Source organism: Stegostoma tigrinum, chromosome 15 (genome assembly GCF_030684315.1).
Source record: "Stegostoma tigrinum isolate sSteTig4 chromosome 15, sSteTig4.hap1, whole genome shotgun sequence".
Lineage (NCBI taxonomy): Eukaryota > Metazoa > Chordata > Chondrichthyes > Orectolobiformes > Stegostomatidae > Stegostoma > Stegostoma tigrinum.
The window spans coordinates 19,858,010-19,873,660 of NC_081368.1; the positions used below are offsets into that span (position 1 = coordinate 19,858,010).

The following is a 15,651-nucleotide window of genomic DNA, read 5'->3' on the forward strand; positions in this document are numbered from 1 at the left end:
CCTAAGTCTCTTCTGCTCCAAATGAAATAACCTATTTTCCCAAAGATTGTCTATTACTTAGAAGTTACAAGGCAGGAATATGATAGAATATGCTCCATTTCTCAGATGAGTGCAGCTCTAACACTTTGACAGCCTTTACAACAAAGCAGTCTACTTGCCTGACATCTCCATAACAGGTACACAGTGGCTCCTGTTTCTACAAAACACACTGCAGCGACTCACTAAGAGTCTTTCAACAGCACGGTCCAATTGTGCAACCTTTTCCATATACATGGGAGATGTACCACCTGCAATCTCCCCTTCAACTGTACACCATGCTGACTTAGAAATATATGGCCATTACTTCACTATCACCAAGCCAAAACTCTGGAACTCCATTCTCAACAACACTGTGGGTGTTGTACCTACACAAAATCGACAGCAGCACTTCAAGAAAATGACCTACCACCAGTATCTCATGGGTAACTAAGGAAGGGAATTAAATGCTGGCCCAGTTCAGCAAGGCACACATCGCATTGGACAAAGAAGAATAGACGAAGGATTTAATTTAGCATGGAGAAGTGAGAAGTGGTGTATTTCGAAAGGTAGACTTACAAGGAGCAGTATAAACTAAAATAGTACAGTGAAATGTCAGTGGAGGAATTTATGCATGGCTAGGGCAAGTAGATAAGGCTATAAAGAAGTAGACAGATTTCTCGGCTTTATAAGTAAAGCCAAATCATTTACCAATGCAAGGGAAATGTGCCAAACCTTTATAAAAAATACTGTTTAGGCTTCAGCTGGATAACTGCAGACAGGGAAAATCTCTCAAGGCGTTAGAGAAAGAGGTATTAGTATTATCAATCAAATGATTAAAAAAAGGATGGTTTTTGAGAAGCATTTTAATGCTGGAGACACCGCAGAGCTTTAGGAAGAGAGTTCTAGAGTTGAGGACCAGGGAGCTGAAGACATAGATGAGTTTCAATGTTCTGCCTCATGGTGGGTTTGCAGGCAGAGGTGAATAGTACAGGGACACGTGGTTCACCTGGCAGAAAGATGGCAGGTAGGAAGCCCATCACCTTACTAACTCTCCTGTGGACAACTTTATTACCCTGTCACCAGTTAAAGCCCTGAAGTAGGCAATTGATTTTTACTCAGTGCTGGGTGGGCAGCTCACCATAATGGAGGCTACACAAGTAAACTTTGACAGGGTTACTTATGAGCTTCTTCGGGATTGGGGGGATCCATATTTTGGGGACGGGACATGAAAGCTGTCCTTGCCCTCAGGGCTCACCCTTCTCGCTTGCTCACAGCCCCCATCCCATAATTTCTCTTCCACCATTGTCCATCTGATTGGATCCTTTGGCAATTCTGGTAGTATAACCAGCAGTCAGGAGCCTCTCACTAGCTCGAAGCTCTCAACAGGATCAAGCTAGTCCTAATCCCCCTTCATGTGACAGATTGTCAAACGTTATAGAAATAATATTTAAACATAATAGCATAATGAAGAGCTTGATCATTTTCCACAAGTTGCACTGATGTTCAGGCAGCTAGTGTACAAAGCAATCTCAAAATGAATAGAATATCTGTTCTATATTGACAACAACATGAAAAACATTTCCTAAAAGTGTAATTCTGCATCCTTATCTCTTCAAACTTGATGAAGATATTCCAAGAGTTACAATAGTGCCACTCTGTTGAGTTTACAGATAGCTAGCTTTAAATTGTTTCCATATTTGGCTTACCTTCTAATCCAGGTGGTCCAGGATATCCCTTCAAGCCTGGGTCTCCTATCAGACCTGGAGGGCCAGGTAAACCATTTGGTCCCACTCTCCCTGGTTTTCCAGGCTGACCTTTGACACCTAAATTAATAACAAAGACAGGGAATATTTATCATCGATCTAACTCCAACAATGTGGGCGCTCGCAGTTTTCACAGGGAGGCTGAATGCAGCAGCAAACGATAGTCTCAAGCTGGTATCAAAGTAGAGCTACTTTGAGGTGTCCTGTTGTGGCACTGCACTCAGACACACTTATGGCTACACAACAATGCAAATCACAACTGGAAGATAATCACACCAGTGTTCAAAGACCTGGTTTGCACAATAACTACTTAGGAGAGGAACCGGACAAAGGTGTTGTTTGAGCAACAATGCTCTTCTGTGCTAATGAGGGAAAACAGAATAGAATAATTCACCTCAAGTTATTTATATGTTTAGAACATTTACATTCTGCCAGATGAATCCTCACGTATCCACAACATAATGGCCAGAGAATGGGGTAAATTGTTATCCCCTTTATACTGTTCCAACAAGTGAGAACAAATTCTGGCAGGTGCCTTCATTAACATGGGGGAGTTGAGGAAAATGTTGCCCTAAAGTCGTGAGCCAGGGCCAGATTCGGCTTGTAACTTTGCTCTGACTGTCAAGGTGTGCGATCTCCCCAAAGATGGAAAAATTAAGAGACCGTTTCTGGATTTACCAACTAACAATGATGATGGGCGGAGGGCGTCAGAGACCGCAGGCCCACTGGCAGAGGGGGAAACATATCTACCTTGTGGCACCTCTGAGAGACTGCATTTCCATTTTGTTAAAAATCAGCCAGAGCCATAGGGAAGGAAAACCCTTCGACAACAGGAGTGTTGGCAACCACACTGACACTCCAGTTCTGGCAGGGTTTGGTTGGAAATTTTGTGACAGCTAAGATCACCTGATTTTATTTCATTCATTCACAGATGAGGGTGTCACCAGCGAGGCCAACATTTATTGCCCATCCCTAAATGCCCAGATGGCAATTAACAGTCAACCACATTGCTGTGGGTGCAGAGACACAAGAAGGCCAAACCATGCAACGATAGCAGTTTTCTTCCCTAAAGGGCACCAGTAATCCGGGTGGGATTTTCCTGACAACCAACCATGGTTTCACCGTTATCATTAGACTCTTAATCCTAGATTTTTTTCCTTTGATTTGAATTCAAGTTACACCATCAGCTGCAGCAGGATTTGAACCCAAGTCTGAATTAACTGCCCAGTGATAATACCACTGGATCACTTCCTCCCTGGACAGCTTCTGTCAGGCACTTGTTGGAACTAATAATTCGGGGTGGGGGTGTGGTTCTGGACAGAACTTAATCCATCCCCAAATAATATGGCAACACAGTGGCCCAGTGGTTAACACTGCTGCCTCACAGCACCAGGGACCCAGGTTCAATTCCAGCCTCAGGCAACTGTCTGTGTGGAGTTTGCACATTCTCTGCATTGGTTTGCTCTAGGTGCTCTGGTTTCCTCCCACAGTCCAAAGATGTGCAGGGTAGGTGGATTGGCCATGCTAAGTTGCCCATGGTGCCCAGGGATGTTTAGGTTAGGTGGGTTAGACAAGGGAAATGTAGAGGTAGGGGAGTGGGGTGGGATGCTCTTCAGAGGGGCAGTGTGGACCTGTTGGGCTGAATGGCCTGTTTCTATTCTAATAAATAATCACTTCATTATATGGGTTGGTTGTCCAGTACTGCCAGGCCTCTAAAGGTATTAACCCATTTCTGTGTTGTTCTCCCAGAATTAGGAATGGGTTGAGTCAGTTCTGCCCTGCATCAAGCTTGTTCCTACGGAACCTGGGAAGGATTATGGGGGAAAAAAAATCCTAACTTCCTTTCAGATTTCCAGGAGCAAAAAATACAATATGAAAGGGAGAGGATTATAAATGTCTAAAATAGCCACTAATTGGCAATTTTGTTTTAAATGCAGTTTTTAATGGCTCACTATAGAAACAGTAATGTTTTCACATCTGCAAGTTGGGAAGCTGTGAAAAATGCTCTGTACCTATTCTCGGACATTATTGTCACATTAATATGGTCCTGTGCTCCAAGCATGCAGTCCTAAAAAAATTCTTCTCCTCATATTTTCACCACGCCTCATATTTTGTCTTTTGTTAGAATCTGGGGCAAATTTCTCTTTTCTGGGCAGAGCTGTAGCAGAGGGAAGCTTGCTCAGTACAGAAACTGCCCAATTTTCAACTCATTAGTAGATTCCTGACCAGACAGGTGATCCACCCTTACTCCGAAGGCAAACCTTACTTCACTCAGCCTCCCTACCTCATACGCTCAAAAAGGGTTTTTAAAAGTTCAAACCGAGGCAGGGAACTTCACCACAACATCTGCAATTATTTCATTTTCTTTACAATTTTCATGTTGTTGACTCAAGTGTCTTTTGTACTGTAACCCTGAGCCTTTTTTTTAAAATCGAAAACAATTTGATTGACTGTGAAATAGAACTAATGCAGTGACATTGAAAACATGCAATCTGACATCAGTCAAGCTTACCTGGAAATCCCACATAACCAGGGTTGCCTGGGTTCCCCAGGAGACCAGGTATCCCCTCAGACCCATGGAGACCTGAGGGACCTGGGATTGGCGGTGTTGGTATAACTTCTGATACTGGTCCCATTAAGCCTTTTTGTCCCGGAAAACCTGCACAGAAGATGGTAATTCATTGATTATTTACCGTGTAAAGAAAGAGAACAGCTGTATATCAGTTGAAAAGGAATGTTTTAAAAGCAGAACACAGTCAGATCATGAGAAATGAGAAGGATAGGTCATATATAACGCCGCAAACCTGCTCTGCCAGTCAATAAGATCATGCCTGAACCGTTATGCTAAGTCTAGTTTCCCACCCTTTCCTCAAATCCTTTGATTTGCACTGTATCCAAGAATCTATCAATACAGGTCTGGAACATATGCCCACAGCTCTTTGAAGTAGAAAATTCAAAATATTTGTAACTCTCTGACAGAAGAGCTTTCTCCCCACCTTACGACTAAATGGCTGACCCTTTATTTAGAGCGTTGGGCCTGTAGCTCTACAATGTTTAGCTGAGTGGGGGGAATGACATAGTCTCTCAACTCGCAGTCCGTCAAACCCCCTGAGTGTTCAATACATTTCAGTCGAATCATCTGTTACTCTTCTAAACTCCGTTGGAACCTGGAGCCACTTTAGGCAATCCCTCAAATCTTTTGGCTGAGTTTTAATCTAGGTTTCAGGGCCCCAACATCTGAGGCAAAGGGGGTCCCAGCCCTGAACTTGCTGACAGTGGGATCGGCTCAGCCATTCTACCCGCGGTAGCTCCCAGGCCCCCCAATTCAGGGCAATAGTTGGACTCAAGATGGTGCTGGGCCAATCAGAGGTGTGAAGCTTCAATCAGCGGGAGAGACAGGAGGAGCTGAGACAGACTTTGGCGCCACCTGCAGGTGGTTTGAGGTTGGAAAGAAACCTCTCTGGGACATCGGAGCCTGCTTTTCCTGTTGTCAAGCTCCTGTTCTGGTGGCTTTGTCATGGGGGTTGACGGGGCTGTGGCAAAATGTAGACACGTCATGAAAATGGCTCTTAATTAACGGCCTTTAATTAACTTCCCGCCTTCATTTGACAAGGCAGCTGCTTCCCAGCCAGTTCTGTAGCTGGGAAGCATGAGGGCCCCAATTCCATTTTCATTTAGATTCCTTCCCCTCACTCTACTTTGCCCTCACCTCTGATTCTTTGCACTGTCTCCTCAATGGGTGATGAAGGAGCAGGGTTCAAAAAGCTTGTGAATTCAAACGAACCTGTTGGACTATAACCTGGTGTTGTGTGCCTTCTGACTGTGTAAAGTTCCCAATTTGAAGAAATTATGTTATGGTACTTGACCAAATTGCCAATCTCTCAGGATTATACATTATTAATTGAAAGGGGTTTGCCATAAATATCAGATTCCCACAGAGAAAGCTCTCCATATAAGTCACTGAAATAATGTCATCTCTTACCTGGAGCACCAAGATCCCCCTTGGGCCCTGGGTATCCTGGATCACCAGGAGGGCCATCTGTTCCTGGAAATCCCATTCTGCCTGGTTCTGGCCTTTCACCTAAACACAGAATTTTATTATTCATTATTACTTTGTTTATCATTGCCAGCCAACACCCAACTTATTAGCCATCCACATCACCCTAATAAAGAATTTCAAAATATTACTATTGTTGTAAAGCTTCATCAAAATAAAGGGTACCCTTCCATCCTTTCCACACCACTTGATCATATTGTAGCCTTGGTCTTCTCTTCACAGTGTGCCTAAACAAGTAATGTAGCAAGGTACACTTACCTGATAAGTGTACATCTCAATAATTCTTAAATGTTATGTGTGTTTCTGCCTCTACCACCCTTACAGACAGTGAATTCAGATTCCCACCACCCTCTGGCTGAAAACACATTTTCCCGCATTCCCTCTAAAGCTCCTGCCCCCTCCATCAGGGGTAACAGTCATTCCCTGTCTTCCCTTCCTATGCTTTGTCTACCCTCTCAGTCTGCTTAGCTGTAAGGAAAACAACTGTAGTCTGTCCTCCCTCTGAAAGACCTCAGTGGAAATCCTCCTCCCTCTTTAGCCTGTCCAATCTATTTTCATATCTGCAGATCTCCAACCCAGACAACTAGGAGACTGGCTCCTGTTGTTTTGAGCACAGAAGTTAAGGAGTGATCATCTGAAGCACTTAAGATGATTAATGGACTGAAAGGGCAGACAACGAGAAACAATTTTCTTTGCTGGGAAACTCAGGAATAAGAGGGAATAACCTTAATGTCAGGGTTCAGGAGTGACATTAGGCAGAAGTTTTATAGTTCAGAATGATTCCACTCTAACTATGACTTCCAACACTCTACTGATCTGGTCACCACCCACAGGTATTGGTTGTCAACAAGCTATTCAATGATGAGAACATCTCAAGTCATCACATCGTAATATCTATATGTTGACAGTACTGGGCAGGTCACGTGACAGCAATCAAAACAAAAAGGATCATTTACTGACATTTTCAAGCCCTTTCGAATGGAGTCACGATCAAATGGTACAGTCCACTGCTGCCCACCTAACACCATTGGACGTGGAAATCAACCTTTGGAGGTACTCAGCTTATTTCTACATCAGGCAATATTTTTGCCGAATGTACCATTAGGGAGTTTCTCTGGAGAATATAGTTTGCAGCATATCAAATTAACATTCAAATGCAAAGAACTCACAATTAGAAAATATCCATTACAAATATAAAAACGATAAGTGCTCACTTGAGACAAGTAAGAGCTGCATGTTACATAAATTTGGCAACGTATGAAATTGAAAATAGGAGATTAAAGGAGGAAGTTGACAAATGAATGAAGGGGCCATTTTTAGAACAAACTATCCTTTCTCCTAATCTACATCATGACTAAAACACAAATCAAGAATGCTGCGTCTGAGTCCCTCATGTAGTACTGCCGTCACTCTCTCTCTATCAGAGAGAAACAATTCAAGGGATTGTGAAGCATTACAGACACTGATCAGGGAGGTACAGAAGGTGGGCCGAGATAGTGTCATATATATATTTATTTTTCAATGGACACTGAACCCTTTGTTGTAACTCATGCAATGTTTAATTAAGGTGGATAAAAGTCACCTTTCAATCCAGGACGACCAGGAACTCCTGGCAGTCCAGGAGACCCAACGTTCCCCCTTGCACCTTGTGACCCAGGGATACCGGAAAAACCAGGATCACCAGGATCTCCTCTTTCAAAACCCAAGCCTGGTGGCCCAGGAGGACCAAGTGGACCTGGAGGACCTGCAAAGTGTATGAAAATAAGTCAGCATCAACATGAATGATTCAAATTTTTCAGTAATTGTTCAACAAACCATTCAGGATAAGCAATGGATCTCATAACCAGCTTTTTGAAACAATGCTACCTGAACCAATGATATGTATTTCCAAATTGTAAGAGGCACCAACTAACTCAATCTCCCGAGAGATAAAAGCAGAAAAGAAGGGTAAAGGTTAGGCAGCAAGATCCAGATCTTGGGTCCAAGGCAGCTGAAAACACAATTGTCAACAGTGAGGTGAAGGATGTGGGGAAAACAGAAGAGGCTGGAACTGGATCCATGCAGTGGTTTCACAAGATTGCAGAAGTGAAAAAATATTGGAGGGAGAGCACCAAAACACATGCAAACATGGAGGTGATTATTTTAAATTGAAGGTATTAGGGCCTAAGGGTAATGGTTGACCAAGATTTGATGCAGGTTAGGATAAAGGCTGCGGCACATTTTCTCATGTAATACTCCAAGACAAAGTCACCATCATTATCACCAAGCCCCTGGATAATGATGTCAATTTAAGTCAAACAAGTGTGGCACATCTAACTGAAACACATAAGATCCTGGGAGAGTTGACAAGGTGGGTTCTGACAGGATGTTTGCCCATTGTTGGAGAAACTAGAACCAAGGCCAACAGTTTAAGAATGAGAGGTCACATATTCACATATTCAAGTTAGAGTTGAGGAGATCTTTTCCTCTCTCAGACGTCTGCAGAATAGAAAAAACAGCAGCAATTTGGCCATTGAAGTTATTCAATGCTCAGCTGAGTCTTGATGGGCAAGAAGGTCCGGGATTATTGGGAGTGGAGGGACAAGGGAAGAAGTAAAATGAAGTATCATGCCTCCTTTGTCCGACATGAGCTGGATTGGTAAGGTCAACAGCTATTGCTATGTGTAATTGGCCTTGAGAAGATGGTGGTAAGTTGCCTTCCTAAACTGTTGAAGCCCATGTGGTGTAAGGAGACATCCAGTGCAATTAGGAAGGGAATGTCAGGATTATGACCCAACCACAATGAAGGAGCAACAATATAGTTCCAAGCCAGAATGATGTGTAACTTGGAGATGACCTTCATTAAAAAAATCATTCATGGGATGAGGACATTGTTGGCCAGGCCAGTCTTTATGCCCATCCCTTACTGCCCAGAGGACAGTTAAGAGTGCTGTGGGCCAAACGTAGGCCAGACCAGGTAAGGACAGTTACATTGCCTAAAGGACATTACTGAACCAGATGGGTTTTTACAATCATCAACAACAGTTTCATGATCATCATTAGACTCTCAATTCCAGATTTGTGTTCTGGAATTTAAATTCCACCATCTTCCATGGCAGAATTCATACCCAGGTATCCACAGCATTACCTGGGTCTATGGATTATAGCCTAGATTATTAGAGTAATGATCAAGCAATAATGCTACTAGGCCATCACATCCTCAAGTGATGCATTCCTATGCATTTCCCTTTGTCCTTCTAGGTGGTAGCATCCTTGGGTTTGGACGCAGGTGTCAAAGGAAGCTTGGCCAGTGGAAACAGTGCAACTTGTAAATGATACACACTTATGTTACTGGTGGTAGAGGGGGTAAATGCTTAAGGTGATGGGTGGGATACTTATCAAGTAGGGCTGCTTTGTCCTAAGTGGTATTACGGTTCTTGAGTGCTGTTGGAGCTGCACTGATCCAGGCAATTGGGGAGTATTCCATCATACTCTAAGCTTGAATTCTGTGGAAGGTAAACAGGCTTTGGACAGTCAGGAGCTGACTTACTTGCTCCAGAATTCTCAGCTGCTGAATGGCTGTTATATTTACATGTCTGATGCCATTCAGATTCTGGCCAATGGTGGCCCCGAGGTCATTCATTATGGGGACTGAGCAATGACAATGTTATTGAACAGCAAGGGATAGACTGCCATCTACTGGAGGAAAGTCTCCCTGCAATATTTTCAGCGAGCTAATGTTATGATGTGGAGGTGCCAGGGTTGGACTGGGGTGAACAAAGTCAGAAGTCACACGTCACCAGGTTGTAGCCCAACAGGTTTATTTGAAATCTCAAGTGCCTGGATCACTGCTCGGTGAACTAATGTTAATTTGGATGGATTTCCTTTGATTTCTTTATTGTGCTCTACCACCTCAAGCTTTTACCCCTGCAAACAGGGTTTCAGATGAAGTCCTGCTGCAAGTACAGCATTATAGTGGGAGAATTAAAAAGGAAATTCAATCCTTTTCACAATCACATCACCATGATATGGCCAGCAATCTCAAGAAAAAGTGAATAGGTGGTATGAAAATAGATGGGCGGATAAACATAACAGTCTCACAGAAACGATGGAGGCTGAAACTAACTTCCACTTAATCTCTTTTCGGATGTAAATATGAATGATGTAAATATTTTCCAATACCTTTTTATTTGCATCAATTTGTTTCAAAAATCAAGACAAAAATAATTTGCCTATTAGGGAAAGCACTGAGGTGTAAACATGTAATTTCAGAACAGCCAGTTTCCATAGGGAGATAGGTGGTGAGATTACAGAGAATTGACTCATTGAAGGTGAATGCGATTTATGAAAAGTGTTGCCTACATTGAAAATAAGCATTAAAATAATGATGTGACTAATTGTTACTTCACACTGTTACGTATACATATCCATTATTTCACACTGTTTACTTCACATTGTGATATATACAAATGGAAAGATGTCTGTATTGAGGGCCATTTTGCTCAGCACATCTGTGATAAACCTGTTGCTGTTCAGTCAGGTGTCATGTTAGTATCTTTCAGAACATGGTATAAATTGGCTAGATTAATATCTGTAAGCAAGTCTACCCAAGATATCTCGAATCATATATCTCATTACAAGATAGTGACAATGGTGAGAACTTTCCAATTGTAAGACTGAACTCCAGTGATGAAGTGAGAGTGCCTTTGATATCGAGGCAGCATTCGACAGATTGTGGCATCAATGAGCCCTAAGAGAACTGGAAATTACAGGAAATAAGGGGCGAGCTCTCCGTTGGCTGAAGACATGCCCAGCACAAAGGAAGATGATTGTGATTATTTGAGGTCAATCATCTCAGCCGTAAGGTTGGGTTCAGCTCTGTTGAAGGAGTTCATTAGGCCTCCTTCAATAGGCCAGAAGTTATCTGTTCTTTGATGACTGCAGATTATTCATCACTCCCTCAAATACTGAAGCAGACAGTGTCCATATGCAGACAGACATGGACAATAACCAGGCTCATGCTCAGTGTACACTTGCGCCACATAATAAGAGAATGCCACATGGGACAATCTAGAGCTAATGGTCATAGCTTAAAAATAAGGGGGCACCCATTTAAAACAAAGATGAGGAAACTTTTTTTTCAGAGTGTTGTGAGCCTTTGGAATTTCCTTCCTCACAAAGCGGTGGATGAAGAATCTTCAACTTTTTTTTTGTTTTATTCATGCACAGGGAGGCCAGGCCAGATAAGGACAGAAATTTCTTTCCCTAAGGGACATTGGTGAACCAGGTATGTTTTTCCAATAATCAGCAATGGTTTCGTGGTTATCAGTCGACTCTTAATTCTAGATTTTTGCTGAATTTAAATTCCACCATCTGCCATGTTAGTAACTAAACCTAGGTCCCCAAAACATTACCTGGGTCTTTAGGTTAATAGGCTAACAGTAATACCATGAGGCCATCATATCCCCTATCATTTTAAGGCCACAAGACATAGGAGTGGAAGTAAGGCCATTCAGCCCATCAAGTCCACTCCGCCATTTAATCATGGCTGATGGGCATTTCAACTCCACTTACCCGCACTCTCCCCATAGCCCTTAATTCCTTGCGAGATCAAGAAATTATCAATCTCTGCCTCGAAGACATTTAACGTCCCGGCCTCCACTGCGCTCTGTGGCAATGAATTCCACAGACCCACCACCCTCTGGCTGAAGAAATGTCTCCTCATTTCTGTTCTAAATTTACCCTCTCTAATTCTAAGGCTGTGCCCACAGGTCCTAGTCTCCCCGCCTAACGGAAACAACCTCCCAGCGTCCACCCTTTCTAAGCCATGCATTATCTTGTAAGTTTCTATTAGATCTCCCCTCAACCTTCTAAACTCTAATGAATACAATCCCAGGATCCTTAGCCGTTCATCATACGTTAATCCTACCATTCCAGGGATCATCCATGTGAATCTCCGCTGAACACGCTCCAGGGCTAGTATGTCCTTGCTGAGTTGTGGGTCCCAAAATTGGACACAGTGTTCTAAGTGGGGCCTAACTATCACTTCATAAAGTCTCAGAAGCACATCGCTGCTTTTATATTCCAACCCTCTTGAGATAAGTGACAACATTACACTTGCTTTCTTAATCACGGACTCAACCTGCAAGTTAACCTTTAGAGAATCCTAGACTAGCACTCCCAGATTCCTTTGTACTTCGGCTTCATGAATTTTCTCACCGTTTAGAAAATAGTCCATGCCTGTATTCTCTTTTCCAAAGTGCAAAACCTTGCATTTGCATGGGCAAAAGTGCATAGATCATTGATTTCGAAGGGCATACAGGAATGTAGAGATGAGGTTGAAATTAGATCAGCTATGTTTGTATAAGCACAGGCAGCGATCATTTCCAACAAGCACAAATCTAACCATAGACAGTAGAAGATACCTGCAGCATGCCAGACTTCAGGAGAGTCGGGGAACAGAGGTGAGTATAGTGACCATCACTGAAGAGAAGGTGCTGGGAAGCTGAAAGGTCTGAAGGCAGATAAATCACTCGGGCCAGATGGACTACCCCTCAGAATTCTGAAGGAAATAGCTAAGGAAAATATAGAGACATTGGTGGTGATCTTTCAGGAATCACTGGAATCAGGGAGAGTCCCAAAGCCCTGGAAAATGCCCAATGTAACACCTCTGTTTAAGAAGGGAGGGAGACAGAAAACAGGAAACTGTAGGCCAGGTAGCCTGACCTCAGTTGTTGGTAAGATTTTAGTTTCCTTTATTAAGGATGAGATGGCGTAGTACTTGGAAGTGCCTGGTAAAATAGGGCTGAGTTATCACAGCTTTGTCCAAGGGAGATCATGGTTGGCAAATCTGTTAGAATTCTTTGAGGAGGAAACAAGCAAGTTAGACAAAGGAGAAGCAGTGAACATGATCTGCCTGGATTTCCACAAAGCCTCTGACAAGATGCTGCACAGGACAACGCTGAATGTTAGGACATGGTTCTGGCATGGAGAGAGGATTGGCCGACTGGCAGAATGCAGGGAACTTTTCTCAGGATGGCAGCCAGTCCACACGGGTGAGTGTTGGGCCCACAACAATTTACATTGCACATTAATAATCTGGACGAAGGAACTGAGGGCATTATTACTGAGTTTGCAGATGACACAAAGATAGGTGCAGGAACAAGGTAGTGTTGAGGAAGCAAGAGGGCCACAGAAGGACTTGGACAGACCAGGAGAGTGGGCGAAGGGAGAGATGGCAGATGGAACACAATGTGGAAAGATGTGAGGTTATGCACTTTGGTAAGAAGACTTCAGGTGTATTTTCTGAACAGGAAAGGCTTCGGGAAACTGAAGCACAAAGACGTGGAATTCTAGTTCAGGATTCTCTTAAGGTTACCATGTAGGTTCAGTTTATAGTAAGGAAGGCAATGCAATGTTAGACACAGAGTTAAGATGCTGAACTGAACCAACCATTCAAAAGTTGTCACTATGATGGCATATCGAAGGCTAAGCAACCTGCTGTGAGTACCTGAGATAATGGGAACTGCAGATGCTGGAGAATCCAAGATAACAAAGTGTGGAGCTGGATGAACACAGCAGGCCAAGCAGCATCTCAGGACCACAAAAGCTGACATTGCGGGCCTCCTGACTCCTCTGTGCCCATCCATCATCTATGAGGCACAAGTCAGGAATGTGATGGAATACTCTCCATTTACCTGGACAGGTGTTACTCCAACAATACAAAGGAAGCTTGACATCAGGTCAAAACAGCTCATAGAATGTCATGTAGTGAGAGCCTGAGCAGAACTGTAAATGTTATCAAAGTCTGTGCATTGCGATCAACTATGGACGGCACGGTGGCTCAGTGGTTAGCACTGCAGCCTCACAGCACCAGGACCCGGGTTCGATTCCTGTCTCGGGCGACTGTCTGTGTGGAGTTTGCACATTCTCCCCGTGTCTGCATGGGTTTCCTCTGGTTTCCTCCCACAGTCCAAAGGTGTGCAGGTTAGGTGGATTGGCCATGCTAAATTGCCCGTAGTGTTCAGGGGTGTGTGGGTTATAGGGGGATAGGTCTGGGGGGGATGCTTCAAGGGGCGGTGTGGACTTGTTGGGCCGAAGGGCCTATTTCCACTCTGTAGGGAATCTAATCTAAAACAATGACTCAAAGGTATGTCCATGTGGGTGGTTGGAGCAGGCATTAGCAAGTAAGAGGACAGAATCATGATGATTGCAAAGTTGGGGACCTAACCCATCTCTCCTGGCTCCACAGGAAGATATTTAAATTAAAAAATAAAACAAACACATAATATTTAGTAAGTTGTCATTGTTTAGGTTATAATAACTGCCTAATCCTGTGCACTGAAGGCCTACGCTTATTTGTTGCAACCAAGTTTTGAACAGGGATAGCTAGATGCCAAGCCACTCACTTATATAATGGGCTGAATGCCTGTTTGAGGTGACCACCAAGGATGCCTGAAACATGGACTGAACAAAGTTCAATTTGGTCATTTTTGTTGTTCGAAATTGGACTTCATTATTTTGCTGCCTCTACATCCTCTCGTCTCTCATCCACTTTGAGAGCCTGCAGCCAACTTATCACTTTCGGCAAGCAATCGCTTTACAGCTCTAAACTTTGGTCCTTTGGTTTAATATCAGTTTTCTCTTTATAGATCTTTTCAAAGATGCCGTATAAACACAAGCTTGTTAATATGAAATAAGCAAAAATGATAGCTCATGTGTCTATGGTTGAGGTTAGCAACTAAATTGCACCTGGAATAATTGCTGAACACAAACTCACTGATTGTGTTGATTTTTCACATACACCCGCAAACTGACAGGAAAGATTTACCATCTTTGTGAATAATTTTTTGTGAAGTGAGCAATATCTTACCTTGTTCACCATCATATCCAGGAGGACCAACATCACCTGGCTTACCAGGAATGTTTGAAGGGATGGTAATTCCTGGAGCACCTGGTTTCCCTGGAGGACCCAATGACCCAGCACGGCCTAATGGAGGAATAAGGAGTCATGGATTAGATCAATTGATTTGACTGACAATTATAAACAATCGACTTAATCTCTTTTCACCATTTTTCTTAAACAACATAAAACAGTGGCAGTTTGTAAAATGGTACAAAGGTATGGTTGTGCAAACTACGGCAGCTGCTGGAAATCTGAAACAAACAGAAAGTCAGCGTGCCTGGCTACATCTGTGGAGAGAGTTAACATTTCAAGTCTGTTTTGATTCTTTTTCAGAACTATGATTGTGTCCATTGAAATCAGCTTCTCTCCTCATCTCTCCCTGCATCACACACTACCCTCTTCATGGGCATTCGCTAAACATCTTGTTCTTCAGCACTTCACTTAACTTAATGGCCCTACATTTTCTTTGTGTTCAGCTGGCGTAATCTGAGCAAGTAAGTACAGAAATAGGAAGGGACTTAATATTGCTGAGTCTCTGTCTGAAATAAATGGCCACAGGGAGTTCCACTGGTGGCAATAATGTGCAGTAATTGTATCTGCCACCTTTGTACTCTGACCAGCGCTCAAAGAGGTAGAATGTGTGGGATGGCATTGAAATTCTGCTCAACCTTTCCTCCAGGTGCCCAACATACTGTGTTGGGGCTACTATAGTTTTGATGTGGAAGCGTAATTGAGTGTTCCTGAAGGATTCATTGCCTGGTCCTAAAAAGTTCAACATGGAACACAAGATAGGCATGTCCTCCACTTTCAGTTCTGGAGAAACACGCCTTAAACCCGAGTGGTACATTGAGGCAATATTAATATGCCTGGCTGGCAGGAAATACAATAGCAACACAAATTGCTCACCACCACTTTCTCAAGAGCAAATA

The 15,651-nt window shown here is 43.1% G+C and overlaps 1 protein-coding gene across 4 annotated transcripts in view; it reads right to left on the reverse strand.

Annotated features, from left to right (window-relative positions):
* col4a6 (collagen, type IV, alpha 6) overlaps positions 1-15,651 on the reverse strand; it is a 393,865-nt gene that overhangs the window by 14,742 nt on the left and 363,472 nt on the right. For all 4 annotated transcript variants that reach the window (XM_059651363.1, XM_048544120.2, XM_059651362.1 and 1 more), the window contains 5 exons: positions 14,690-14,806; positions 7,421-7,582; positions 5,764-5,862; positions 4,294-4,440; positions 1,725-1,841 (listed from right to left, as the gene is read on the reverse strand). In XM_059651363.1, coding sequence (XP_059507346.1) covers positions 1,725-1,841; positions 4,294-4,440; positions 5,764-5,862; positions 7,421-7,582; positions 14,690-14,806 — 642 coding nt within the window. The remainder of the gene's footprint in view (positions 1-1,724; positions 1,842-4,293; positions 4,441-5,763; positions 5,863-7,420; positions 7,583-14,689; positions 14,807-15,651) is intronic.